The 26,024-nt window shown below is 30.2% G+C and overlaps 8 protein-coding genes across 8 annotated transcripts, besides 1 other annotated feature; 4 read left to right on the plus strand and 4 right to left on the minus strand. All coding sequences in view use genetic code 12, as the record gives it.

Moving 5' to 3' along the window:
• Positions 1–450: 450 nt before the first annotated feature.
• On the plus strand, positions 451–1,116 carry CD36_22640 (conserved hypothetical protein; the record flags this gene model as incomplete). The annotated part of the gene is made up of 1 exon (XM_002418693.1): positions 451–1,116. The coding sequence occupies one exon, from the start codon at positions 451–453 to the stop codon at positions 1,114–1,116; it is 666 nt and encodes a 221-aa protein (XP_002418738.1).
• A 916-nt stretch (positions 1,117–2,032) lies between these two features.
• CD36_22650 (asparagine synthase, putative) lies at positions 2,033–4,120 on the minus strand (the record flags this gene model as incomplete). The annotated part of the gene is made up of 1 exon (XM_002418694.1): positions 2,033–4,120. One exon carries the CDS (start codon positions 4,118–4,120, stop codon positions 2,033–2,035), a length of 2,088 nt encoding a protein of 695 aa, XP_002418739.1.
• A 210-nt stretch (positions 4,121–4,330) lies between these two features.
• Positions 4,331–5,398, minus strand: CD36_22660 (chromatin modification-related protein, putative; the record flags this gene model as incomplete). The annotated part of the gene is made up of 1 exon (XM_002418695.1): positions 4,331–5,398. One exon carries the CDS (start codon positions 5,396–5,398, stop codon positions 4,331–4,333), a length of 1,068 nt encoding a protein of 355 aa, XP_002418740.1.
• A 130-nt stretch (positions 5,399–5,528) lies between these two features.
• Positions 5,529–11,788: a mobile genetic element.
• On the minus strand, positions 5,823–11,123 carry POL94 (putative retrotransposon tca3 polyprotein; the record flags this gene model as incomplete). Its single annotated transcript, XM_002418696.1, has 1 exon — positions 5,823–11,123. One exon carries the CDS (start codon positions 11,121–11,123, stop codon positions 5,823–5,825), a length of 5,301 nt encoding a protein of 1,766 aa, XP_002418741.1.
• Positions 11,789–12,272: 484 nt separating the features above from the next.
• CD36_22680 (exoribonuclease II, mitochondrial precursor, putative) lies at positions 12,273–15,701 on the minus strand (the record flags this gene model as incomplete). The annotated part of the gene is made up of 1 exon (XM_002418697.1): positions 12,273–15,701. One exon carries the CDS (start codon positions 15,699–15,701, stop codon positions 12,273–12,275), a length of 3,429 nt encoding a protein of 1,142 aa, XP_002418742.1.
• A 381-nt stretch (positions 15,702–16,082) lies between these two features.
• Positions 16,083–19,601, plus strand: CD36_22690 (component of condensin complex, putative; the record flags this gene model as incomplete). Its single annotated transcript, XM_002418698.1, has 1 exon — positions 16,083–19,601. The coding sequence occupies one exon, from the start codon at positions 16,083–16,085 to the stop codon at positions 19,599–19,601; it is 3,519 nt and encodes a 1,172-aa protein (XP_002418743.1).
• A 1,075-nt stretch (positions 19,602–20,676) lies between these two features.
• CD36_22700 (aminonitrophenyl propanediol resistance protein, putative) lies at positions 20,677–22,053 on the plus strand (the record flags this gene model as incomplete). The annotated part of the gene is made up of 1 exon (XM_002418699.1): positions 20,677–22,053. The coding sequence occupies one exon, from the start codon at positions 20,677–20,679 to the stop codon at positions 22,051–22,053; it is 1,377 nt and encodes a 458-aa protein (XP_002418744.1).
• A 1,658-nt stretch (positions 22,054–23,711) lies between these two features.
• Positions 23,712–25,187, plus strand: CD36_22710 (flocculation protein, putative; the record flags this gene model as incomplete). Its single annotated transcript, XM_002418700.1, has 1 exon — positions 23,712–25,187. One exon carries the CDS (start codon positions 23,712–23,714, stop codon positions 25,185–25,187), a length of 1,476 nt encoding a protein of 491 aa, XP_002418745.1.
• Between the last annotated feature and the right edge of the window lie 837 nt (positions 25,188–26,024).

Raw genomic sequence — 26,024 nt, forward strand, 5'->3', positions numbered from 1 at the left:
TTTGTATTAACAATATTGGTTTCTAAAGTTGATAAAAATACAGTCCACGAGATTGACTGTGCTTGTAAAAGGGTACTTAAACAAGGACTAACTAGTGTAGAGAAAAAGATATTAATTGTAAGTGAGTATCAATATTTACTTTTCAATCTACAATAATTGTTATTAATAATAACCTTTCACTTTTAGTTAGCTTTACCAGTTGCGTAAGACTTGAGCCCTTTATTTGTGTTGCTACCAGTTGATGGAACTAGACGTAATTCGTTCCATTTTTTCTTCCCGACCCCCACCCCCCGCAGAGAATACGATTTGTACGATAAGAGAAAAAGATTAATTTGATTATCCACGGGTGTTTAAATTTGACATCAGAAGAAGAAGAAGAAGAATTGTAAATATATAAATACCCTTTGAATATACTTCTAATTCAAATTACCCTCATTAATATCATTAATAATGACAGTACTTCCAACAACATCAAACTCCTCCCCTTCCATTTCTTCTTCATTTGAATCTGAATTAAATTCTCATCCACAATATATCAATATTATTAATCAATATGAAAATTTTATTAAAACCAATAATGAAACTTCAAAAATCATTGAAAGAATCATGCCTAATTTAACTGGTGATACTCTTATTGGTGATGATAAAATTAATCTTCGTTCTAAAACTTTATATTTTATTAATGATGAATATTTACTCAATCATAAAGATATTGACTCATCACCATTGGAGCTGAATTATTCGGTGACATTTTTCCATTTAGGTCATAAATTGACTGGTCATAAAGGTATAATTCATGGTGGATTATTAGCTACTTTATTAGATGAATTAACTTGTCGATTAGCTTTTCTTAATTTTGAAAATCAACGAGGAGTTACAGCTAATTTAAATATTGATTATAAACAACCTACTATTGCTAATCAATTTATAATGATAAAATGTATTGTTTTAGAAAAAATCGGTAGGAAATGTTGGGTTAAAGGTGAAGTCTATAAATTGAATAACAACAACCAACAGGGGAGTGATGATGATTTGATTATTGATAAACCAGAGAATTTATTGACTAGTTGTAAAGTATTGGTGATTGAACCTAAATGGGTAGATAAATTGACGTAATTGGGGGGTCTTTTTATTTATAAATAATGGTTCAATTTTACATATTAAAGTATATCCAGCAGCTTGATACTATAGCTATGTATATGTTTAGGCCTGTATTATAATCTATGGGTGCTTATTTATTTATTTATTCATATATATATTATAAATGGAAAACCAAAACTATTGCTATTGATTGTCTGTATACTAAACTGATAAACCAGATTAATCTCTTTATGGAGATAATACTTTAAGATTTGAATTTAATGCTTGTAATTCAATGATTATACTATCCAATTTTTTAACAACTACTACTAAACCAACAAATACTAATATTAAAGCAGCAAGATAATCATTTAAAACAACACTAGAAGAACTTGATGATCGAGTAGTCATGGTGGTTATTGGGAAAATATTAACTATCTTAGATTATGAATATCTTGGTAATACCACTTGGTTATGATAGATTGAAAAATATGAAAAAAAAAAGGAGTAACTTAATATACTTGATTAATTTCTATTAATGTCTATTAATGTCATATTGACGATAACGTTCTATGCTTATATATATATAGTTGGGGCGTATCTTTCACCCCCCCCCCCTTTTTTTCAACTTATCTTATCACAAGATTATTCAACCTTAAAATTCCTCTCCCCTTTAAAGTGTGGTGGTGGAGATGGTCGGGGAGAAAAAAGCAAATTTAAACGTTTGCCTCAACCCTCGCTCTAATTTTTGGTTTGATTTACGCCCAATTGGTCTTCGCCTAATTTATTTCCCTTTTAAGTAATTCTTTTGAAACTTGATCCCCATCTTCAATCAATATATATATATATATATATAGTTAGTTTATTTCTATTCTTCCAAAAACTCTATTGCCACATTCAACTTCTCCTCATTGAATTACATTCCATGTCCATGTCCATGTCCATGGTAAATCTATAGACTATCAGTACCTTTAGTTTTATTTTGACCAATTTCTAATTTAGCACTTTTAGCTCCAAATTGAATTGCTCGTTTAAGTTCTAATGATACATATGGCATTTGTAAATAATTAGCTAATTGTCTTAAAATATACTTTCTTGTTGGTATAAATGTTAATTTGTTATTGTTGTTAGACTTTTTCTTTTTGTTATTAAAAAGAGTGTACTCATATTTGAATTTCAATTCTGGTGGGATATTTTGAATAACCCAATTAATAAAATCTTGATCTAAATATGGATAACGTAATTCTTTACCCCAACAACTAATAACTCGATCATCTCTACTTAAATTACGTTGATGAATAATTGATATATCATAATTCAATGATTCTTGTAATTCCTTATAAAGATGACCATTCTGATTAGAAGTATTGGCATTTTCTTTCTTATTGAAAATAGCTTCATGACGTGAATATCCAGCAAATAATTCATCAGCTCCTAATCCACTAAATAAAACTTTAGCTTTAGATTGATAATTTTCAACCTTGGTGATATATTTATCTGGTGACTGGATAAATGTTTCCCAATCAATGGTTTTATCAATTAAAATAGTTTTCGAAATAATACTTCCAAGACAACTAGAAGAAGCAAAATAAAATGCAATGGCTATTGAAAGATCCATTTCAGTATTATATGGATACATTAATTTTTGTACTCGATTCTTATGTAATAACCAAGATTTATAATCAACATTAATTTCAATCAATTGTAAATTTATCAACGGGAATTGTTTATTTAAATGAAACCATGATTTAATGGCTAATTTCCTATCAGGACTATCATTACTTTTTTGATTAGTTCGAGGATTTTCAAATCCTACTGTTAATAAATCAATTGGGGTTTTGGTGCCATTCTCGATAAATAATTGACATATTATGTTGGCCACTATAGTACAATCTAATCCACCACTAAATAATATTGCTAATTTACTTTCTTGATTATTGTCTTCTATTAAAGGATGAATAGAATCTTGTCGTTTCCATATAGATTTTTTCAATTGATCATATAGTTCTTCCACTAAACGAGTTTCATCAATAAGTCCAATTCCTGGATTGATATATTTCGGTAATTCATGTAATTTATGTGTTGCCAAACTATTATTCACTAAATTATATTCATAAATTATATTTTCACAATCAATAAATCCTTCACTTGATACAGAACTAATAGTAATTTGTTTATTATTATTACTATTATTATCAGTAGTACTATCAATCAATTCATAACATAATGAACGTTTCCCAATAGAATCACGACCAAAATAAATTTTATTCTCCAATAGATCAATTAAAATTATAGCAAATTCTCCATTAAGTGATTTTAAAGTTAATAAAATAGCATTAGTTCTATCATCACAAACTTTTAAACATTCATGTAATTTATCAATTATAAATTGTGTATCATTAATTTGTAAACATTCTTGATTATATAATTCTCCATTGAATTGTAATACAAATTGATCTTTAAAAATTGGTTGCTTAGTAAATGGTTGTCGTAATGATAATATCGCCAGAAATGTCTGGAAATAAAATTCATCTCCATTATTGGTGGTGGTGGTGAATTGACTGAAATTTAAATAATCTGGACCTCTATTAGATATATTATAAATCATCCGATCCAAACCTTGTTCTTGTTGTTGCATATCAGATAATAACCCATCAGTTTCATCGTCTCTGGAAATCAAATCTATTTGTGATTGTAATTGTGTAATATCTTGCTGTCGTTGATTTTCTAAATCTGGTGATGATAATGTTTTCACATTGTTTTTAAGTTTTGATAATTGATTATTTAATTCTCTTAAATGAGATAAATTATTTAATTTATAAAGTTGTTGATTAGTTAATGGTTTTAATTCTGATCCTTTATCTAAAAATGTTTGTATAATGTTGGTGTCTAAAGTTTCCCATTGCTGATGATTAAAGTTATTGTTGTTGTTGTTGTTGTTGTTGTTCTGGTGGTCGTTGTGTTGTGGTTTTAATGGTTGTGGAATACATGACGGTACATCCAATGGTTTATTTGCTACTTTAAGTAAAATCCCACACATTCAATAATGTTAGTAAAGTAGAGTAGTTTTAAGGTTGTTTTCATTCTCATCTCAAAGATTTGAAATGAAATAAAAAAAAAATTTGTTAGTCCGATGGAGAGAGGATTCGAAGAGATATTATCACAAATCATAAACTTCAGCTTTTTTTTTTTTTTTTCATTCATTCAATGTCAACTATATAAACGATTTATTAAAGGAAAGCTAATTAAACTACCAATGGTTTCTTCGTTTCCTCCTCTTTTTCAGGATTTTTTCACTTTTCTGTTTTGCCAGCAAAGCCATAGATTTACAATTCTCAGAACAGTACCAACTTTCTTTCCCCGTTGTATACTTCAATGCATCCACTCGATTTAACAATCCAACACATTTATAATGAAACCATTCTCCATTTGGACATGAACTTTCATTATCACAAGAAATCATATTACCAAATGATGGTTGTTTACAAAAACAATAAAGAGTATTATCTTCTTCTTCTTCTTCTTCCTCTGATTTTGCTCCTGGTTCTTCTTTCAATTCTATTATTTCTTGAACTTTCTTCTTTGATTTGGTTGATTTCTTATCATCTTTGGTAATATCTGTTTTCCTTTTGGTATGTTTCTTTTGTAATGTTGGTTTCTTTTCTAATTTCTTGACAACTTTCTTATTCTTAGGTTTGATAACTTTATCTTGCTTAGGGATTCTTAATATTAGTTTAAGTTTTGATTTTTCTGGTTTCTCTGTAATTTTCGATTTTGAAATACCATTAGTATTATCACCGTTATCGCTCTTACTTTTACTCTTATCATTAGAACTTGTTATTAAATCTTTTTGTTCTTGAACAGCTTCCATTTGAGAAACCAATGGATGTTCATTATAATGAGTTTTCAATTGTTGTCTTAATTCTTTCATTTCAACATCGTCAATTAAATTATGTTTACTTATTTCGATTTTCTTTAATTGATTCATTTCTTCTAGTAAGTTCAATTTGTGAGTAATTAATTGATTATTCATGGCTCGTGATTCTTGAATGGTTTCTCGTGATAAATATTGAATTCGTTTTTTCAATTCCACTATTCGTTTTAAAAAATGTGAAGTCATAGGACTGGGTTCCCTGTTGGTAGTGGTGGTGGTATATTTCTCTAATAAATCATTTAATTCTTGTTTATATTTATCAATTTTCAAATTACATGATTGAATTAACCAAAGTGATCGGACAATATCACACGGTAAATGATCTAATGTTGATATAAATGAATTTTGAAGTGAACATGAAGGATAATCAGTAGTCTCTTCCATTATGGACGTTATTGTTGTTGTTGAATAGAATAAGATAAACCTCAAGTATATTGTTGTTGTTGTTGTTGTTTATATAAATCAACAAATCCTAAAAAAAAATATTTACGAGGTCGTGTGGAAATGGATGATATGAAGTTCCTTCTATAACCTTTTTTGGCACGTGAATGTGTCTTGTTTTGATTTGATAGAAAGATAATCTATTAATAGATGAAAGATGTATCTAAATGATAAAAAAAGTATTGATTGATTCTAAAAGAAAAGTCAATATAAAAAATATAAAAAATGTAGAGAAAGTGTAAAGGTTTATATAGTAGATATTGAGTTGATAACTTTGCAACCAATTCTGAACACGTATAATTGATAATGTTGGGATAATTAACACATTTTAAGAATGTGTGAAAATATGACGAAATATGCAGGATCGTCATCTACCCTTTCCTCCAATGATTAGCGAATTGTTTTCAGATTTGGAGTCGAGACAGCTGGATATATCAAGTAATCTTCTTTGCCTGTGTAATTGTTGTAATGTTAAACAATTTAATTCATAATCCTTTTCCGCTGGCATTTCATCTAACAATTGTTGCAATGACAAGCAGCTTAATTCATAGTCTCTTTCCGCTTGCATTTTATCTAACAATTTTTGTTGGACTCTATCATATTCTTTATTAAACGAACTGAAAACTTGTATTGGATCGTTGTCTGCTGAATATGCTAACTTCAACTGGTCTTGATTATAGATTCCTTTTTCTCTTCCAGTGATGTCTCTCAATTTATATGCACCTTTACCTAATACTTCTTGAACTTGGTATGGGCCATCAAAATTTGATTCATATTTACGTGCTTTAGTTCTAATTCTGTATACCCATTGTCCTTTTGTAAAAGGTGCTGGAATTCCATATGGTTCCTTTAACATATTTTGAACTGCATTTCTTCGTGTTTTCAAATTTGTGTGTACCTTGCGAGCTCTCTTTATTGCTTCCAATTCGTAAATTCTTAAATGTACAAGATCTCTGCCATCTTCCTGTTCTTCCCTTGAAAGTTGTTGTTCTCTGCCCTCTTCTTGCTGTTCATTATTTGGGTTGTCTTCATGTTCTTCTGTAGATTGGACCTCTGGGGGTAAATCTCTTTGCAAATTTTCAATTAAATCTTTTTGTAATTGATTTAAGTTATGGTGTGGTTCAATTCCAAGTGCTAGATAAAGTGGAGTGTAGTTGAATATTGTAGGAGTAGCATTATAAATTCTTAAAGCGTTATATAATTTCAAATCCCATTCATGCATGGTATCATTTGTTAATGCCTTCAAAATCTTTTTCAATAAGTGATTTACTTTTTCTACTCTTCCATTTCCTTGGGGATGGTGTGCTGAAGTAATATGATGTTTGATGTGATTGTGTTCACATAAAGCTTTAAATGCATCGGAAGAAAATTCGGCACCCTGGTCAGTGACAATCTCAGTAGGTGCTGACATAATCAGGATAATCGTTTGCACAAGATTCATGGCTTGGTTGGTGTCTTTGTGCATTGTTGGTACAGCAATCGTTAAACCGGTGACGTATTCCACGGCTACTAATATGTATCTGTTTTGTTCTGTATTGAAATAGGGACCCGTATAGTCCATTCCCCATCTGCTAAACGGTTTAATTGGTTCGAGTGGTCTGTATGGCCGGATGGCTTCACGAATTGAAGTGTTCATCTGACAATAGCGACACTTGCTTATAATTGTTGTAGCAATTAATAGATGATCAGGATGCCAATATGCAAGCGTACATAAATAATCTGTTACTCTGGTTGATGGGTGGTGTTTGTCATGAATTGTTTGACAAGCTTTAGTGTACTCATGTCGTGGAAGATATTGTAAAAGTTGGTTGTTAATGATTACGTATAGGTCATCGTTAATTAATTTAAACAGTTGGAGTGGCAATTCTTCATTGTTGTAGTCAGGTGCATGATGTTGTTGTTGTTCCAATAAGTTTTGAATAGTGTGGATGTGTGATTCATTAAGGTTGTCTAATTCAATGGCATCTAATTGTGTTTGGGGTGGTTGTTGTATTGGTTTATCCATTGTAAAGGTGTTTTGTAATATTTTGTCTTCATCTACCATTTCTGTAATATTTTGTGTTTGATACCTTGTGATGATATCAGCAACAAAGTTTTGTTTACCTCTCAAATAATATACGTGAGGAGAAAAGGAACCTATGAGATCGAGAAAACGAGCTATTCTTGGTGGTGGAGTGGTTTTCTTGTCCAAAAGTGATGCTAAGCTCTGGTGATCTGTGTAGATCTCGACTGTGTTGTTGCAGTGATATCTAAATTTTTCCAATATGACGATAATGGCTAAGAGCTCCTTCTCCATAACCGAGTAGCGACCTTGTGTTTCATTTAATTTATGGGATGAAAAGGCAATTGGGACAAGTACTTGTTTGTCATTTTGGAATGTTGGTTGACACAAATAACCTCCGACTACCATGTTGCTGGCATCTGTGAAGATTATAGTCGGTAACGTGGGATCATAGAGGTGTAAGGTGGGGAGACCAATGATTGCATTTTTTAACTCGTTGAAACCTTTGATTGATGCTGGAGTGTGTTGAATTTTTATGTTCTTGCCATTGTTGTGTTTCAATAACTCATTTAACGGATTTGTATAAATGGCTATATTTGGAATAAAATTCCTGAAGTGGTTTGTAAAGTTGACAAATGCACGGATTTGTGTTGTGGTAGTGGGGATCTGCCAATTTTGAATTGCCTGGATCTTTGCTGGTTGTGGTGAGATTTTGCCAGGTTGAATTGAGTATCCAAGAAAATCAATTTTCGTATGAATAAGTTTTAATTTATTATAATTTAATTGAAGGTTGTTTTGATGTAACCTCCACATTATGGTTTTGAGGATAGTGATATGGTGGTGTAATGTGGTTGTATGTATCAATATATCATCCATATATATGAATGTATTAGTGATGCCTGTCAAAACTTTCCTTACGAAATTAGTAAAGATTGCCGGCAGGTTAATGGCTCCAAAAGGAAGTGTGGTAAAACAGAAATTTCCTTCGGCAGTGGAGATGCCAAAATACTTGATACTATCCTTATGAATGGCGATCTGGTAAAATGCGTTTTTCAAGTCTAAAGCTGAGAAATAATTGGAGTTTGCTAGTGATGATAATAAATCTTTTGTGTCAGTTGGGTAAGTGTACATTCTTACGGTGACCTTATTGAGACGTCTTAGATCAACAGCTATCTTGGTTGAGGATTGGTTAGCATTGGTTTTCCTAATTGGGAATATGGGGTGTAACCAGGCATCTATCGGAGCTGGGACTAAGACACCTGCCTCCAATTTTTCATCAATGAATTCTTTTATGAGAGCTTGTTCCTCTTGATTACATTTATATGGTTTGCAATATATTTGTGTGTGGTCAGTTAATTGAATACGGTATTGGAACTCTCTAGGGGGTGGGGGTCTCAATTTTGTGTGGAATAATTGAGGGTATTTAATAGCAAATTCCCTTTTTAATCGTTCCCTAATTTGTTCCAACGACTCTTCACTTTTGAGTTGAAGGGAGTGAATATGAAACCGTTGATTGTTAATCAGAATGAATTCACCCTCCTTTGTGAGGTGATAGTTCCATTTTTGTAAAGTAGGACGACCGATAATAACTTTGTTCAAGTGATCCAAGATATAGAATTCTAAAAATACATCAAAAATTTTAACTATTGCTACTGATTCAATTGTGTGAGACAAATTTGATGCGGTTCTAGCTGTGGCTATTCTTCGTAACTTAGTGACACTGAAAAGGAGACCATTATCTTCCAACCAAGGAAGGATTTGTTTACCAATAAAATTTGCTTCAGCTCCACTGTCTAATAAAATCCGAGGGTTGTGGGTTTTATCAGGGGTTGCAAAGTGAGTAATGTTTACTTCATATAATTGAAGATCATTGATTTGGAAGTCGAATTCCTGATCTTGTTGTTCTTCGAAAGGTTCTTCCGTTGTAATCTCTTCAAAGTGTTGATAATCTTCTTCATCATTGTCGATTAAATCAACCTGATACAAATTTGGATCGAGAGTATCATCATCATTAACAATTTGTCCTAATTGGGATTGAGGATCGATTGATAATTCATAAATCTTTGGTGATCTTCTACCCTTATTCCAAATATATCCTCTTCGTCTATAAGTCCGATATGGTGGTTTGCCTTTTTGTTGGTTATTGTTGAAAGGGTTGTATCCACGAGGGTTGTATTTAATGGAAGAATTTGAAGTATTTTGATAATAAATCTGACTATTTCCATATGGAGTGTTGTTGAATCTTGATTTATCAAAAGTTTTAGGATAATTTGGTCTTGAATATGAATTGATATTTTTGTCATATAATGAGTTAGTATTCCGTTCATATGATGTTCTCAGATTTCTATCATATAATGATTTCAGGTTCCCATCATATGTTGATTGTTGATTGATGTTATATGGAGTTGGATTGAAATTTATAGCATTAACATTACTATTCAGTGAGGAATCTAACAGCTGAAATACTGCCAGACCTAACATAAGATCTAAATCATTCCAAAATTTTGCTTCTGTTTTTGTTAACCATTCTGGTTCATAGATTTTATCCGGAAAGTATTTATGACAATGGGAGAATACATGGGCTCTTACAGCAACAAATACATTACTGTATTGTTTTAACTGTCTGTATTTCTTTTGGATTTGGTCGATAAAATCTCCAACAGTCTGTCCTGCTATTGGAATTATTTTGAATAATTCAACTTGGGTGTTAGCATTTCCGACTTCTAATTGTGAAGCCTTGACGAATGCTATTAAAATATCCAAGTAACTGTATTCCCTTCCATTTGCTGGATTCATCTTTGCGCTCTCAATGTATCCAATGTATCTTCCTTGAAGATAAGGTTCTAAGATCATCGGATAAAGATGATAAGGAGCTAATGAAAGTTGCATGTAAGACTGGAGACGCATGAGTTTTTGAATTTTGTCTGGATCATTTGGATTTTGGATGACAAGGTCCGGTCTAAAGTTAGGTGGTTTGCCGACTGGGCCACCTGTTGCATTTATTTCATGCAATATGACAAATGGTAAGTAACCTTTGATTAATCTTGCCATTTCTGGATCTAAATTGGGGATCAATGCAAGATCCTGTGCTAGGGTATTTCCAATATTTGGTTGTTGCGATCTGGATCTCAGATCTGCGGTTCCCATTGCTTCTGTTTGGGGATATTGAGTGCTCGCTCTCTGGGCATTTAATCTATCGCTTATGCGATTAATTTGCTCTTCAAGTTTAGTTACCTTTTGATCCCTTTCTAAAATAAAATTCTCCACTTGATGTAACTCTTCTTTTTGTTTCGTGGTTGATTCTTCAACTTTTTGTACCTCCTCTGCTTCTTTGGTAATGGATTCTTGAATCTTTTGTAAGTCTTCCTCTTCTTTTAAGACAGTTTTCTCGACATTACGTAACTCTTGTTGTTCTTTCAACACAAAGTCTTCAACCTGATGGATCTCTTCTTTTTCTTCACCAACCACCGTTTTAATATCCTTGACATCAGTTTCTTCTTTCTTTTGTTTATGAAGAATGTTTCCGATATCTTTTTCTTGTTTTGGCATGAAAGCTTTTTGATTATTGTCAAGAATTGTAATTCTGTCATTCATAGCCGCAAGTTTGGCATTGACGGATTGATTCATGACTTCGACTGATTCTTTTAAAACCTTGAACATCAGCATAACGTCTTCCAGTGATCTGGATCCCGATGGCTCAGATGATTCTGGTGGGAGTGGAATGTTTTCAGCTTTTTCGGATGACATTTTTTTTTTTTTGTGCTAGTATTATTTTATTTTGCAGCTAAATTTGTGTAAGTGTATTTTAAAAATGTGTATAAAATTATTATTTTTTTTTGCAATTTTATTAATTATAATATTTTATTATTTTTTTTTTTATGGGTTTTTGTTGGATTTTTGTTTTGTTGGATTTTTTTTATGATTTTTATGACTTTTATGAACACTTTAATTTATTAACTCTTGAATCAATTGAGATTTTTATGACTTTGAATTTACTTCTTCGACTAATATAATTGATCAGAAAATTAATTTTCTGAAGTTCCTTCTATAACCTTTTTTGGCACGTGAATGTGTCTTGTTTTGATTTGATAGAAAGATAATCTATTAATAGATGAAAGATGTATCTAAATGATAAAAAAAGTATTGATTGATTCTAAAAGAAAAGTCAATATAAAAAATATAAAAAATGTAGAGAAAGTGTAAAGGTTTATATAGTAGATATTGAGTTGATAACTTTGCAACCAATTCTGAACACGTATAATTGATAATGTTGGGATAATTAACACATTTTAAGAATGTGTGAAAATATGACGAAATATGCAGGATCGTCAGATACTTGTTTCTGGTAGCGTCCGACATATAAATTGCATTTACATAACTGTAATAAATATTTATCAATATCTAGAATTGGGTTAATTAACTAGTGTTTATCAATAATCGTGATTCAACCTATCGTGATGTGAAATAACAATGATAAATATTTTGTTTGCTTTTACTCCCCTTTTTCCGCTTTTCAACTTATTTTGGTGAAAAATTCTGTAGTAATTCTTGTATTCACATCTCAATTCAAATCTTTACAACAATAGACCAGACCAATTATTTCAAATAGAGGAAGACTTAAATCATAATTCTGTTTGACATTAACACTTTTTGACGTTACTGAAATCATTTAAACCCCCTTTTCTTTTGGTGCTATCCTTACACGTTAGTTTGAATTTCATTAAAAAAAAGGATATCTATTAAACAACAACTGAATAATATTTCCAATTGTTGAGTTCTTTCTATTTACATGAACTTTACCATCCTTCTTCTGCTCTATTTATATTCAAAAATTACTTCATTTTCCAAGAAATCAACTTGTTTTAAATGTAATTTATCAGAATCAATCAATCCACCAACTTTTAATTGACCCAGTTTAATATCTTCTAACATTTCTGATGATACTTCAACATGAGCATTAATAAAACGGAAATTTGGCATATATACACCAACAGTAGTTCCCTTTTTCGGATTAGTAATTAATTTCAATTTAAAATCAATCAAATTGTTAGAGTTGTTTTCCAAATCTTGATAATTTCTTAAAAATAATCCTTGCCAAAAAGTATTTGCTCTCAGTTGAATATTCCTAATGATTTCTCCTTGACCATTCAAATAATTGGCAATTCCTGGAATATTCTTATCCAATATAGATTGTTTACCCAAAAAATAATCTTGAATTTTCCATTGATTCACTAAATCAATATATCTTCTTAATGGAGATGTTATATTAGAATACATTGTTAATCCCATAAGTAAATGTTTTTGCGGTGTATGAGTGACTAAACCTCTAGTGAAAAATGGGAACATTTGTGTTAATTGATCAGTAGGGATTGAATCATTAGTACCAAATAATTCCATTAATTTTTGATATTCGGACAATAATTCATTATTGAATTTAGGATCAAGATATCGATACAATATTTTGATATTTTTGTCAGTAGCAAATTTTGCCGTTAAATAATTGGCAATAATCATATTTTCGGTAACTAATTTGATAGATGCACTTTCCATGGAAGCAAAACTAATAGAAATTGTATTATTTGAATTAGAAAGTTTCATTTGTAATTCATTTTCATCATGGAAGAATTCAGTACTGATGGTGACTGTGTCAGTTTTTTTAACAGTTAAATTGGTATTACCACCATTTGCGTAGGCATAATTAGATTTTCTAATTTCCCAAAGTAATGAAGATATATATTGAAGTTTCACTAAATTGTTAAAATCAAGATCATTGGATTGGCCCAATTGTTTATATTGATTTATTTTCATTTCATCATTCAACACTTCATTGACTTTATCATAAGTAAAACCTTGTCGGAAATTAGAAACAGTAGCGAAAACGATATTGCTACTGTTATTTATTTGGGAAATTAATTGGTCTAACAACAGTTTATCAGCTTCATAATTTTTATTGACCATTTTATTAGAAATATAATCATCTACGGTTTTTTTATCAATTCGGTATTGAACCACAAATGTTCGAGTATCCTTATTGGGGATTCCTAATCCAGCAATATCTGATACTAATTTAGGTAGCATCGGAAATACAGTATCAGGCATATAACTAGTCGATGATTTTTCAAACGCTAAAGAACTTATGATTGAATTAGGTTTAATATATGAACTTGGTTCAGCTACATGAATTGAAACAACATAATCTTGTTGATCTTCATGAATTGAAATCCCATCATCAATTTCATGTGCCGTGGGATCATCAATACAATATATAGGAACTTTTCTCATATTTTTTCTCAAATGATGTAATGGATCTTCATTATACATTTCAGCGTCTATAGTATCTTGTAAAATTGCATTGGCGGTTCCATTGGCGGTTCCATTGGCATGTTGCTGATCCATATAATTGTAAAACTTTTGTTTTGTCAACGTATTGGCCGATGCATTTTCTTCTGTGGGTAAGTTAGCTTGTTCAGACCATAATAAAGGATTCACGATAATATCTTTATTCAATTTAATGAGTAAATCATAAGCTTTACCATATGAATATTCATTCTTATAAGCTTCTTGTTTAAGTGGTATTCCCAATTCCATAAAATGTTTATCAACTTTCCGTAAAAGTGACACTAAAGTAGTAGATATCGATGCATCATCTTTATATTTCCCATTAACGTATTCCCGTAACATTTTCTCGACATTATGATAAAATACTGGTTTAGTAACTGGTTCTTGACCTAATGCAATTTGACCACAATATGCAGTTATTTCATCTAATCCATGATTATTTTTCAAATACTCAACTGTTCGTTCTTCTTCCTTAGTTTGTGCAAGAGGCCATATTGTCACTTTTGTAGGGGTAAAAGACAGTTTACATGGTAAAACTGTCCATAAATGACTTTGTTTTTTCAACAATGATAATACTGCCATAACATCAGATATTTTATATTGTCGTTGATCAAAATCTATCAGATTATTTGGTGATTTACCTAATTTTATGGTTGATGGTTGTGGGTTGTTTGGTTCTTTGAGTTTGCTTAATATTTCAAATATTGATACGGTTCTTGGGGTATTAAATTCTCCATTAGCATCATCAATTTGTAAACTTCTATGTAACTTTTCTAATTTCTGATGCATTGGTCCCATTTTCCAAAATGCTTCATTAGAAATTTGCAATAATGCTGGAACATATATATGTCGTACTGTAGTTGGTACAATAAATGTTTGAACATCAGTATTTGTTAATAATTGTGAGGCTGCTTGTTGGACAATAAAATCATTAGGATCCAAATATGCTGATTCATCAGGATTGGCATCGGCATCGGCATCGGCATCGGCATCGGCATCGGTATTGGTAGCTTCTTCATGTTCCACATTTCCTTTATTTTTCCGATTTTTCTGATGTTGAAGTCCCTTAGGTAAAGCTGCAATTGATTTTGAAAAAATTGCATCAGGAACACCAATAGGAGGAATATCTATATATTTTTGTTCTAAAACAACAAATTTTTCAATAATTTTATGATATTTTTCAGGTATTAATCCAGAAAATCGATATCCAATAACATTAAAGGGAGCAAACATAATTTCACCTCTATCACTTAAAAAAGTACAAATTTTTGAACTAAAAGATTTTGGTACTGATGTAACTAAATATAAACGTAAACTTTCTGATCCTAATGTTACTAAATCACCAACTTTGATAGGGGTTTCCATAGTTTGCTCATTAATTGTTCCCTCAGTGGTTAAATCATCATTCAAAAAATCTTCCAATTCTTGTATTTCTTCCTTAGTAAATTGAGTCAACCATTCTTTAGCTGGATTAGTGAACCTTCTTTTATTCATAGTCGTGGTATTTTTAATTATTGTTCGTACCAATTCATCATTTGGTTTAGTAATATCTATTCTTAAATTAGCATAAGAATCAAATATACTTCGAGATTTAACTTTGGATTTAACAAGAGTTTGAATTTTTTTCAATCCTGCAGTTTTACTTGATGGGTTGTTTTGGGATTGATTTTCAATTTTCAATTTATTGTTTTTATTTTCTTGAAATATATTTTTGAGAAATGAATTATCATATTTAGATGTAGAAGTGGACGTGGACGTGGATGTAGAAGTGGATTTTTTCAATTTTGATCGTCGACTTTGAATGGGAAATTTATTATATAATAAACTAGAAGATGTGTAAAAATTGTGTTTTAGTATTTTGGACCCATAACATTTCTGTATATGGAATTCTTGAAGTTTCAACATTTATAGTGAAAAGAAGCGGGGTGGGAATCTTAATAGGGTCAAAAGAATATTTGGTTGAAATGGTGATAGATCTCAAATCAACTTTCGATGAGGTTAGAAGAAGAAGAAGAAAAAAAGGTAGTGTGAATCGTAACAATTCTGTTTTGTTTTGTTTTGTTTTGCTTTTAAAAGATCAACAATTGAAAGAGAGAAGAGAAGATTTTGAACGCGTTTGCCATACCCCATCTTCTTATAACAACAACAACAACAACAACTAACTTCATTCATTTTTATTTGTTACTTGCTACATAATTGTAATTATATTTAGTTCAAATTCAGAACAATATCCAGTTTTTTTTTTGTTTTTTGTTTTTTTTTTTTGAGATCTAGCTTCTTGGCCAGATGAAGGTCGATGAATTAATAATAGATGGATTTAAATCCTATGCAGTTCGTACAGTGATATCCAATTGGGATGCTCAATTTAATGCCATTACTGGATTAAATGGATCGGGGAAATCGAATATTTTGGATGCCATATGTTTTGTTTTAGGTATAGCTTCCATGTCCACGGTTAGAGCTTCCAATTTACAAGATTTGATTTATAAACGAGGACAAGCTGGTGTAACTAAAGCCAGTGTTACGATTGTTTTCAATAATAGTGAAGTCTCCAAATCACCTATTGGATTTGAAAATTGCCCAACTATTAGTGTCACTAGACAAATTATACTTGGAGGAACATCGAAATATTTAATTAATGGTCATAAAGCTCAACAACAAACGGTATTGAATTTATTTCAATCAGTACAATTAAATATTAATAATCCTAATTTCTTAATTATGCAAGGGAAAATCACTAAAGTATTAAATATGAAACCACTGGAAATATTATCTTTAATTGAAGAAGCTGCCGGTACAAGAACATTTGAAGAACGGAAAGATAAAGCTCAGAAAACCATGGCTAAAAAAGAAGCTAAATTAACTGAAATTAGAAATTTATTATCGGAAGAAATTGAACCTAAATTAGAGAAACTTCGTAATGAAAAACGGAATTTTCTTGAATTTCAACAAACACAAATTGATTTAGAAAAATTATCAAGACTTATTGCTGCTTGTGATTATACTTCATTATCCAAAAATTTCACTCATCATTCCCAATTTTTAAATCAACATGAAACTAAAATGAATGCTTTACATTTAGAAGTTGATAAATTGAATCATGAAATTAAAAATTTGAATGAAGATTTAGATCAAGTCAAATCTAGAAAGGAAGAGAATTTGAAAGCTGATAATGGATCAGTGAAAGAATTAGAAGCTAAAGAAAATCAATTATCTAATGATTTGACAAGATTAAATACCGCAAGAGATATTGCTATGGATAATTTAACTGAAGAGAAAACCAAACATATCCAATTAAGCCAACAATTGGAACAAATAAAACAACAATTAGCCCTGAATCAAACAGTTTTCGATAATCAAGAGAATGAATATAAACAATCAAATCAAGAATTATTACAATTAAAACAAGAATATGCCAATAAGCAAGAATTATTATCAACATTATCTACGGGGATTTCATCCACGGGGAATGTTACATCTGGATATACAACACAATTAAATGAAGTGAAACTGAAATTAAATTCTTCAGAAAATTTCATTAAAACTTCTACCCTTAAAATAAATCATCTTCAACAACAAATGGAAAGTGATCAAATGAAATTGACTAAAGCTAAAACTGAAAATGAAACATTATTATCTGCCATTGAAACACATCGTCAATTTATTAAATCAAAACAAGCTGAGATTGATTCTAAATTAGGATTTGAACCACTGAAAATACATGAACTTCGAGATCAAGAATCAGAATTAATTAGTCATCAAAATAAACTAAATCAACAATTGAATCATATGAGACGAGAAATTGGGAATTTAGATTTCCAATATAATCGACCTTCACCTAATTTTAATGATCAATTAGTAAGAGGTGTAGTGGCTCAATTGTTCAATTTACCAGAAACTTCACATGATAAGGCATTGGCATTACAAGTGTGTGCTGGTGGTAGATTATATAATGTTGTTGTTGATACAAGTGATGTTGCCTCACAATTATTAGAAAAAGGTCAATTGAAACGAAGGGTGACAATTATTCCATTGGATAAAATTTCTTCCCGTAGTTTAGATCATCAAGTTATTGATTATGCTAAACAAGTTGCTCCTGGTAAAGTTGATCTTGCTCTCAATTTGATTGATTTTGAGGATGAATTACATAAAGCTATGGAATATATTTTTGGAACCACATTTATATGTAATGATCCCAATTCAGCTAAAGCAGTAACTTTTGATCCGAAAATTAGGAGTCGATCAATTACTTTAGAAGGTGATATATATGATCCTGAGGGGAATCTTTCTGGAGGGTCAAGGAAAAACAATTCCACAATTTTATTAAAACTTCAACAATATAATAAATTAATGATTCAATTGAAAAAAATTGAATTTGAATTACAAAATGTCAAACAAGAATTATCAAGAATGGATTTATTAATTAGTTCTACTAGAAGTATACAAAATGAAATTAATTTAAAACGTCATGAATTATCTTTGTTGGAGAAAAAATTGGATAATAATCCAGCAGCATTAATATTGAAACAAAATGATTTAAATCAACAAGAAATTGTTAGATTAACTGAAGAAATTGAAACCACCAAAAAGAAATGTGTTGAATATAAACAAGAAATTATCACTATTGAAAAAGATATTACTGAATTTAATAATGATAAAGGGTCGAAAATAAATTGTTTGAAAAAAGAAGTAGCTAAATTAAAACAACAAGTTGTTACTAAAGAACAAGCTTTGGAGAGTCAAACTGATAAATTTCAAGCGGCACAAATTGATAGTGAACAATTAAAACTTGAATTGAATAGTAAACAAGAAGCATTAGTATCGACGAAAAATCAAATTGATGAATTAACTAACAAAATCAAACAACAAGATCAAACCAAAATAGAATTAATGGAACAATTAACCATGATTAAATCGGAATTAGATGATGCTCGAGCCAATTTATTAGGATTAGATGAAGAAATCATTGAATTAACTAATATTGTTAAATTGAAAACTGAAACAATGTCAACTACAAAATTAGATATTCAAAAATTAACTCATGAATTAGAAAAATCACAAAATATCACGAAAAATTTGAAAATTAGATTAGATGAAATTATAAGTGAACATGAATGGGTAATGGATAATCAAATGGTCACCAATATAATGGATCAATATCCTAATATTGATATTGAAGAAACTCGAGAACAATTGGAATTATTACAAGAGAAATTCCAAAGTATGAGACGGAAAGTAAATGTAAACATTATGAGTATGATTGAAAATGTTGAGAAAAAAGAAACTTCATTGAAAACCATGGTGAAAACAATTGAAAAAGATAAAAGTAAAATTGTTAATACCATTAATAAATTGAATGGTTATAAACGTGATACATTAAATACTACTTATCAAAAAGTTTCAAAAGATTTTGGAGCCATTTTCAGTGATTTATTACCAGGATCATTTGCTAAATTAGTACCGATTGATATGATGGATGTAACTAAAGGACTTGAAGTTAAAGTTAAATTAGGTCAAGTTTGGAAAGAAAGTTTAGTGGAATTATCAGGTGGTCAACGATCATTAATTGCTCTTTCATTAATTATGGCTTTATTACAATTTAAACCAGCACCAATGTATATATTAGATGAAGTTGATGCTGCATTAGATCTTTCTCATACCCAAAATATTGGTCATTTAATTAAAACAAGATTTAAAGGTTCACAATTTATTGTTGTTTCATTAAAAGAAGGAATGTTTACTAATGCTAATCGAGTATTTAGAACTAGATTTCAAGATGGCACATCTATAGTATCTGTCATGTAAAGTAAACTAAACTAAACTAAAGTAAAGTAAAATAGTATAGAATAAATGTTTTCATGTTTTCAACTTTGATGGTTATGTGCATACTTGGGTTTATTAATGGGAACACAAAGAATAATCAAGACGCGTGTCACAATAATTCAATTCAATTCAATTCAATTCAATTCAATTCAATTCAATTTAGTAAATTAACACAAACGTCACAAACATTGAATAATAATAATAATGTTAGAACAACCATTCACCCCCCCCTTGATATAATTATAATAATAAATGTACATTAGTTGAAATTCTTTAGTAAAATAATAAAAGAATAAGAAAAAAAAAAAAGGGGGGAGGGGGCAATGTGGGTCTTGAAAAAAAAGGGGGCAATAGTATAAGATAATTAAATACAAACATAAATTATTATGAGTTGTAGCAGTAGAACTAACTGGGGTTAATTAGTAACAAAAGGACTATGGTTGTAGTGGTAGTGGTAGTGGTAGTTATAATCAATGTAGTTGTTGTTGTTGTTGTTGTTGTTGGCAAAGAATTATAATTAGAGTCGTGTAGATGAGGTGAATAAATAAATTCTGTTTCAAGCACGTGATAAACACGTGCCAAATGAAATTGAGTAGAAAACTTGAATACAACAAGGCCAAACAAGGCAAACAACGTAAAGGGCGAAAAGAGAGAAAAAAAAAGAAAATTTTTTTATACGGGTTAACCAAAAATAATACAATAACAATTACCACAAGTTATAATTATAGAAAGTCACTGATTTGTTTCATTTCCTTCAAACCTTCACTTTATTGCATTCTACATTTATATTTCATTCAACATATATACTTTTATTAATAACAACTAAGACATTAATAATACTAATAATAACTAGTTATAAACTTATTCATTTTGATTTTGCTAACTTGTTTCTTTATTTTGTTTCAATTTTTTGCTTGACATTTAACCACCCAACCAATCAACCAATCAACCAACTATTTATTTATTTTATTTGTTTGATTAACTCATCGTATTCACCAATCAAGAACAACAGTCGCTATTTTTTTTTTTTTTTTTTTGCATTTATCTTTAACACAAAATGTCAACACAATCAATACCACTGGTCACACCGTATGATTATGATGATGATGATATTGACAAGAAATATCGATCGAAAGGTTATTTCCAAAAATTTTATTCATTAAGAACATTACTTGTAAGTATTGTTATTGGAATAATAACTCTATTTACAATTTATACTCAAATATCTAATTCTAAATCAGGATATGCTCCTAATTTATCAACTTTTGATACATCTCAAGTACAATTTTATGATTTGGCCAATTATAAAGGTTCAGCTAATGGTTGGCAATATGATGAACGAGTTTTATTTTGTGTTCCATTACGTGATGCTGCACCTCATTTACCAATGTTTTTCTCTCATATGAAAAATTTAACTTATCCACATAATTTAATTGATTTAGCATTTTTAGTATCAGATTCTAAAGATGATACAATGGGAGAATTAAAACGTCATTTAATGGAAGTTCAAAAAGATCCAAAATTAGCATTTGGAGAAATTGAAATTTTTGAAAAAGATTTTGGTCAAGTTATTGGTCAAGGATTTTCTGATCGTCATGGTTTTGCTGCTCAAGGTCCTAGAAGAAAATTAATGGCTAGAGCAAGAAATTGGCTTTGGACAGTAGCAGTTAAACCATATCATTCATTTGTTTATTGGAGAGATGCTGATGTTGAAACTGTTCCACCAACAATTTTAGAAGATTTAATGCATCATGATAAAGATGTTATTGTTCCTAATGTTTGGCGTCCTTTACCCGATTGGTTAGGTAATCAACAACCTTATGATTTAAATTCTTGGCAAGAAAGTGAAGGAGGTTTACAATTGGCCGATACTTTAGATGAAGATGCTTGTATTGTTGAAGGTTATGTTGAATATCAAACTTGGAGACCTCATTTAGCTTATCTTCGAGATCCTTATGGTGATCCCGAAGTAGAAATGGATTTAGATGGTATTGGTGGGGTTTCTATTTTAACTAAAGCTAATGTATTCCGTCAAGGATCTCATTTCCCAGCATTTTCATTTGAAAAACATGCTGAAACTGAAGCATTTGGGAAATTAAGTAAACGAATGGGATTTTCAGTGGTAGGATTACCTCATTATGTCATTTGGCATATTTATGAACCTTCATCAGATGATTTGAAACATATGGAATGGATGGCTTCAGAAGAAGTTCGTCAACAAGAAGAAGCTAAAATTAAAAAAGTTTATGATAAAGTATGGAATAAAGCTTTTGAAGATGTTCAAAATAATTGGGATAAAGAAAGAAGTAAATTTTTGAAAAATACTGATATGAGTAATATACGGAAAATTAAAGTTGATTGGTCAGGAGTTGATGATTATGATATTGATAGAAATTCTCATGATGATAAAAGATTAGCTGATTTTAATCCATAAAAAAGGGAAGAAGGAAAGAAAGAAAGAAAGAAAGAAGGGAAGAAAGAAGTGAAGAAAATAGTTTAAAGGGAAGGTGGTAATTATTATTATGTAACCTCCCCCCTCCTCTTCATCTCCATATTATTAATATTTATAATTCATATTTTATATTCATAGTCATAGTCATAGCCATTAGTATTATTGTTATTGTTATTATTGTTGTTATTGTTGTTATTGTTATTATTGTTGTTGTTGTTGTTGTTGTTGTGTTTCATATGCATCTTGTAGGTATTTTTGTAAATTGTAAACGATTATCAAGCCGTTCTGAATTCCTTTGATATATTTGAATATAATAAATCGCCAAAACAAGCACTGCCCTTTGGTGAAGTTCGTGGAAAACATTTCATATATATACATATATGAAAATGAATCGAGTATCTCGTGTTTTTAAATAATAAAATTATACTTAAAGAGTAGAGGATGAAAACCAAGTGGTGATGGGATGCTGCAGGGGAACACGTAGGAATGAATGAATGAATGTACAGCCGGTAAGTGTTTTTTTTTTTTTTTTTTTTTAACGCGTAACAAATGCCCTTGTCTACTTTTCATACTTTAACTTGCTTGGTCGTACATAAATAAAAGTAGAAAAGAGTTTGGTGTTGTTTCTTTGTAAATTAAATTAAATTGGCAGGTGAATAATTGAATAGAACCATCATTATAGGATTTATTCATATAAACATTGCAAAAAAGGACAAATAAAAAAAAAAAAAAAAAAAAAACGAAATTAAATTAAATTAAATTGGTTGCGAAATTATACACTCCTTCATTTACTTTTTTTTTTTTTTTAAAGAGGTTCGATTAATCAAGAGAATTCATATTGACTCCCCTTTTTTGTTTTTTGGATGCTTGATTGAATACATTATATGGTTCTTTCTTAAAGGGGGAGAGAGAGAGAGAGAGAGAGAGAGAGATGATATTGCAAATAATTATTTCTATTATATTTTAATGTTTAAAGGGTTCGGTATGATTTTTCAAATTGATTTTTTGAGTTAATGTTTTCTCAACCACCAACATTTCTTTTGTGTTTTGTATTTTGTTGTGCTTTATTCCTATCTTGGATAAAGAATTATTATCATTATTATCAACTCCTAAAGAAGCTACTATTAATGATATTACATGATCATGCTTCCACCAAAATAATATTGTTTGTACATACTATTTTTTTTTTTTTCATTCGTGTCGATTCCCTCTTTCTGTTTTTTTTTGCAATTATAATTTTGAATTGTTTAAATCCATTTAAAACTATTATAATAAATATGAATTTATCTCTTTTAAGAAAGATTCAACCCTGATTTATCATTTGTTTATGTTTATAGAAATGGTTTTTTTTTTTTTTTTTTTTTTATGGCGTTTTAGCTAGTTTTGGTAACTCTAGTGTAATAAATTGAATAAAATCATTTTTATTTTTATTATTATTAACAAAATAAAAGAGATTGGGTCATTGAAATATACAATTCATACCAATAATAATAATAATAGTAATGGTAATGGTATCCCCTTTCAATAAGAATTATATAAATATCAACGATTTGAAGTTATTTTCAATGATTTTGGAGTTGTTGTTGTTGTTTTTTTTTTTTTTTTGTATGTTTTGATAGAGTATTAAGAACAACAGTATAATGATAATGATGATGAATTGTTGCTATTCTATTTTCACTTTAATTATATTTATTTTATCACCTATTGTTTTAACTAAACAAGTTGTTTGTTTAGTTGATAATGTTAAAGTTGCTACTGTTGATTATGATACTGGGATTTGTCCATTTCAACTACCAACTGCCGCATATCCATCTTTATCCAAACTGCTGCTGCTGCTGCTGCTGCTGCTGCTGCTGGTTTTGGTGGATCCATTTTTCATATTTCATTCTCTTGATGATTATAATGTTCAATTTTATTATTCAATTGTCAATGGTCATCGGTATACTACTGATATTAGACATGGTGGATCAATTATTTCTATTGCTGCTAAATTATTATATGAAAAATATACTTCAGTATATAAAGTTCATTTACATAAGATTCCAAAAGCTAATTCAACCGATATCATTAGGAAAAGATTATTTTTGGAGAAAAGTAAACGAATGCAATTACTGCTGCTGCTGCTGCTGCTGCTGTTGTTGATGATGATGAAAAAAGATTTGATTGATGATTTTATTATTGATATTGCTGGATCTAGAGGAATCATGGTAGATGAGGTGATTCTTTCTGTTGTTGATATTGATCAAGTTACTTCTTCAACGAATGGTGGGTCATCTTCTACTAATAGTCTTACTAGAACAGGATTTAGTATTCCAAGTGTGACTTCAACAAAAACTTCCAATTCTCAAACATCTCAAACAATCACTACAACTACTGGTTCTATGACTACTGAAACTATTACCACTACTAAGATTATTACAATTACTTCTTGCAGTAATGATATTTGTCATTTAACCACAGTTCCCGGTAGTTTAATTACCGTTACAGCTACAATCACTCCTGGTTTTTTAACCACTACTTATACTACTTATTTACCTATCAATTCTATGGAAACTGTAGTATCAACAAAAATTATCACCATCACTTCATGTAGCGACAACAACCACAACAATAATCATGTTTGTCATTCAACTACTGTCCTTGCTACTCCGTCTACGGTAACTGAAACAATTGATAATACAATAACCGAATACGTTACTTATTGTCCTTTGACTAAAAAACAACAACAGTATTCGCCAAGCGCTACCAGTATTGCTACTGCTACTGCTGCTGCTGCTGCTGCTGCTGCTGCTGCTGTTACTACTACTACTACTAGTACTAGTACGGCAACAATTACATCATGTTGGGATAATACTTGTCAAACTCAGGTTACTACTATTGAAGTTGTTGGTGAAGATACAATTACTTATTATGTTACTCATACAATTACTTCTCAAACTAGTAATGAAGCTGTTGTTACGAGTGAGTTGATTTCTAGTCATTATCCAGTATCAACCGTGGCTGCAATTACAACTACTGCTGAAGGTGGAGCTGTTAGCGGTGGTCGTGGTGGTGGTTATGGAGTAGTAGAACAGTTATTGTCGTTATTGATGATTATGATGATGTTGTTTGTTTAGTATTATTAGTATATACTTTGTTTAATTGATATTTTAGTTTTCTAATTGTAGTTTTTTTTTGGGGGGGCAAATGTTCGCTTGATAACCAACGAGGTCAACCAGTTAAACGCCAGCAAAGTTTACATTTTTTACTTGACAGAAGACATATACACATGGGAGAAGGGGATAAGAAATCAGTTCTAAAAATTATTCCTATTTCAAAGTATTTTTGCTTCTTTACGGTCAATACATGAAATTCTCAAAATCGAAAATTCACCTTTTTCAAACATCTCATAACCATTTTCGGAGACTATTAACCACCAACACCACCAACACCACCACCACCACCACCACTATTATAGTGTTAGTATAAGTATATGTTTAACCTTTGTAACTATTTCATAATACGCGTTGAAACGGTTACAAACAAGTAAATGGAAGTTGCCTGAAAATTTCATCCCGGATATAGTGATAATAATACTTCACAAAAAATTAATCAATCACCACCACCGCTACTACTACCTCGTCGTATATTGATAATGTCGAAAAATTTCATTCGTTATGTACTTTCAAATATTGTACTATTTACAAATCAGAAATTATGATCTGATAAAGATTCATAATTTGTGCCAATTATTCCATATTTGATCTCCTTCCTCAAGGTCTAAATTTTTGATCAAAAAACTTGTAGTATCTGTTTACTGACCACGTTCATTTACTTGCAAAAAAAGTTTAAATAAATAAATAAATAAATAAATAAAAAATAAATACTAACCATAATTACATAAATCATTTGCTTTCTTTCTCTCTCCTTCAGGGCTCAATTGCAATGGTTTTTTTGTTGTTGTTGTTAAGATA

The sequence above is a fragment of the Candida dubliniensis genome, chromosome 2 (genome assembly GCF_000026945.1).
Source record: "Candida dubliniensis CD36 chromosome 2, complete sequence".
In the NCBI taxonomy this organism is placed as follows: domain Eukaryota; kingdom Fungi; phylum Ascomycota; class Pichiomycetes; order Serinales; family Debaryomycetaceae; genus Candida; species Candida dubliniensis.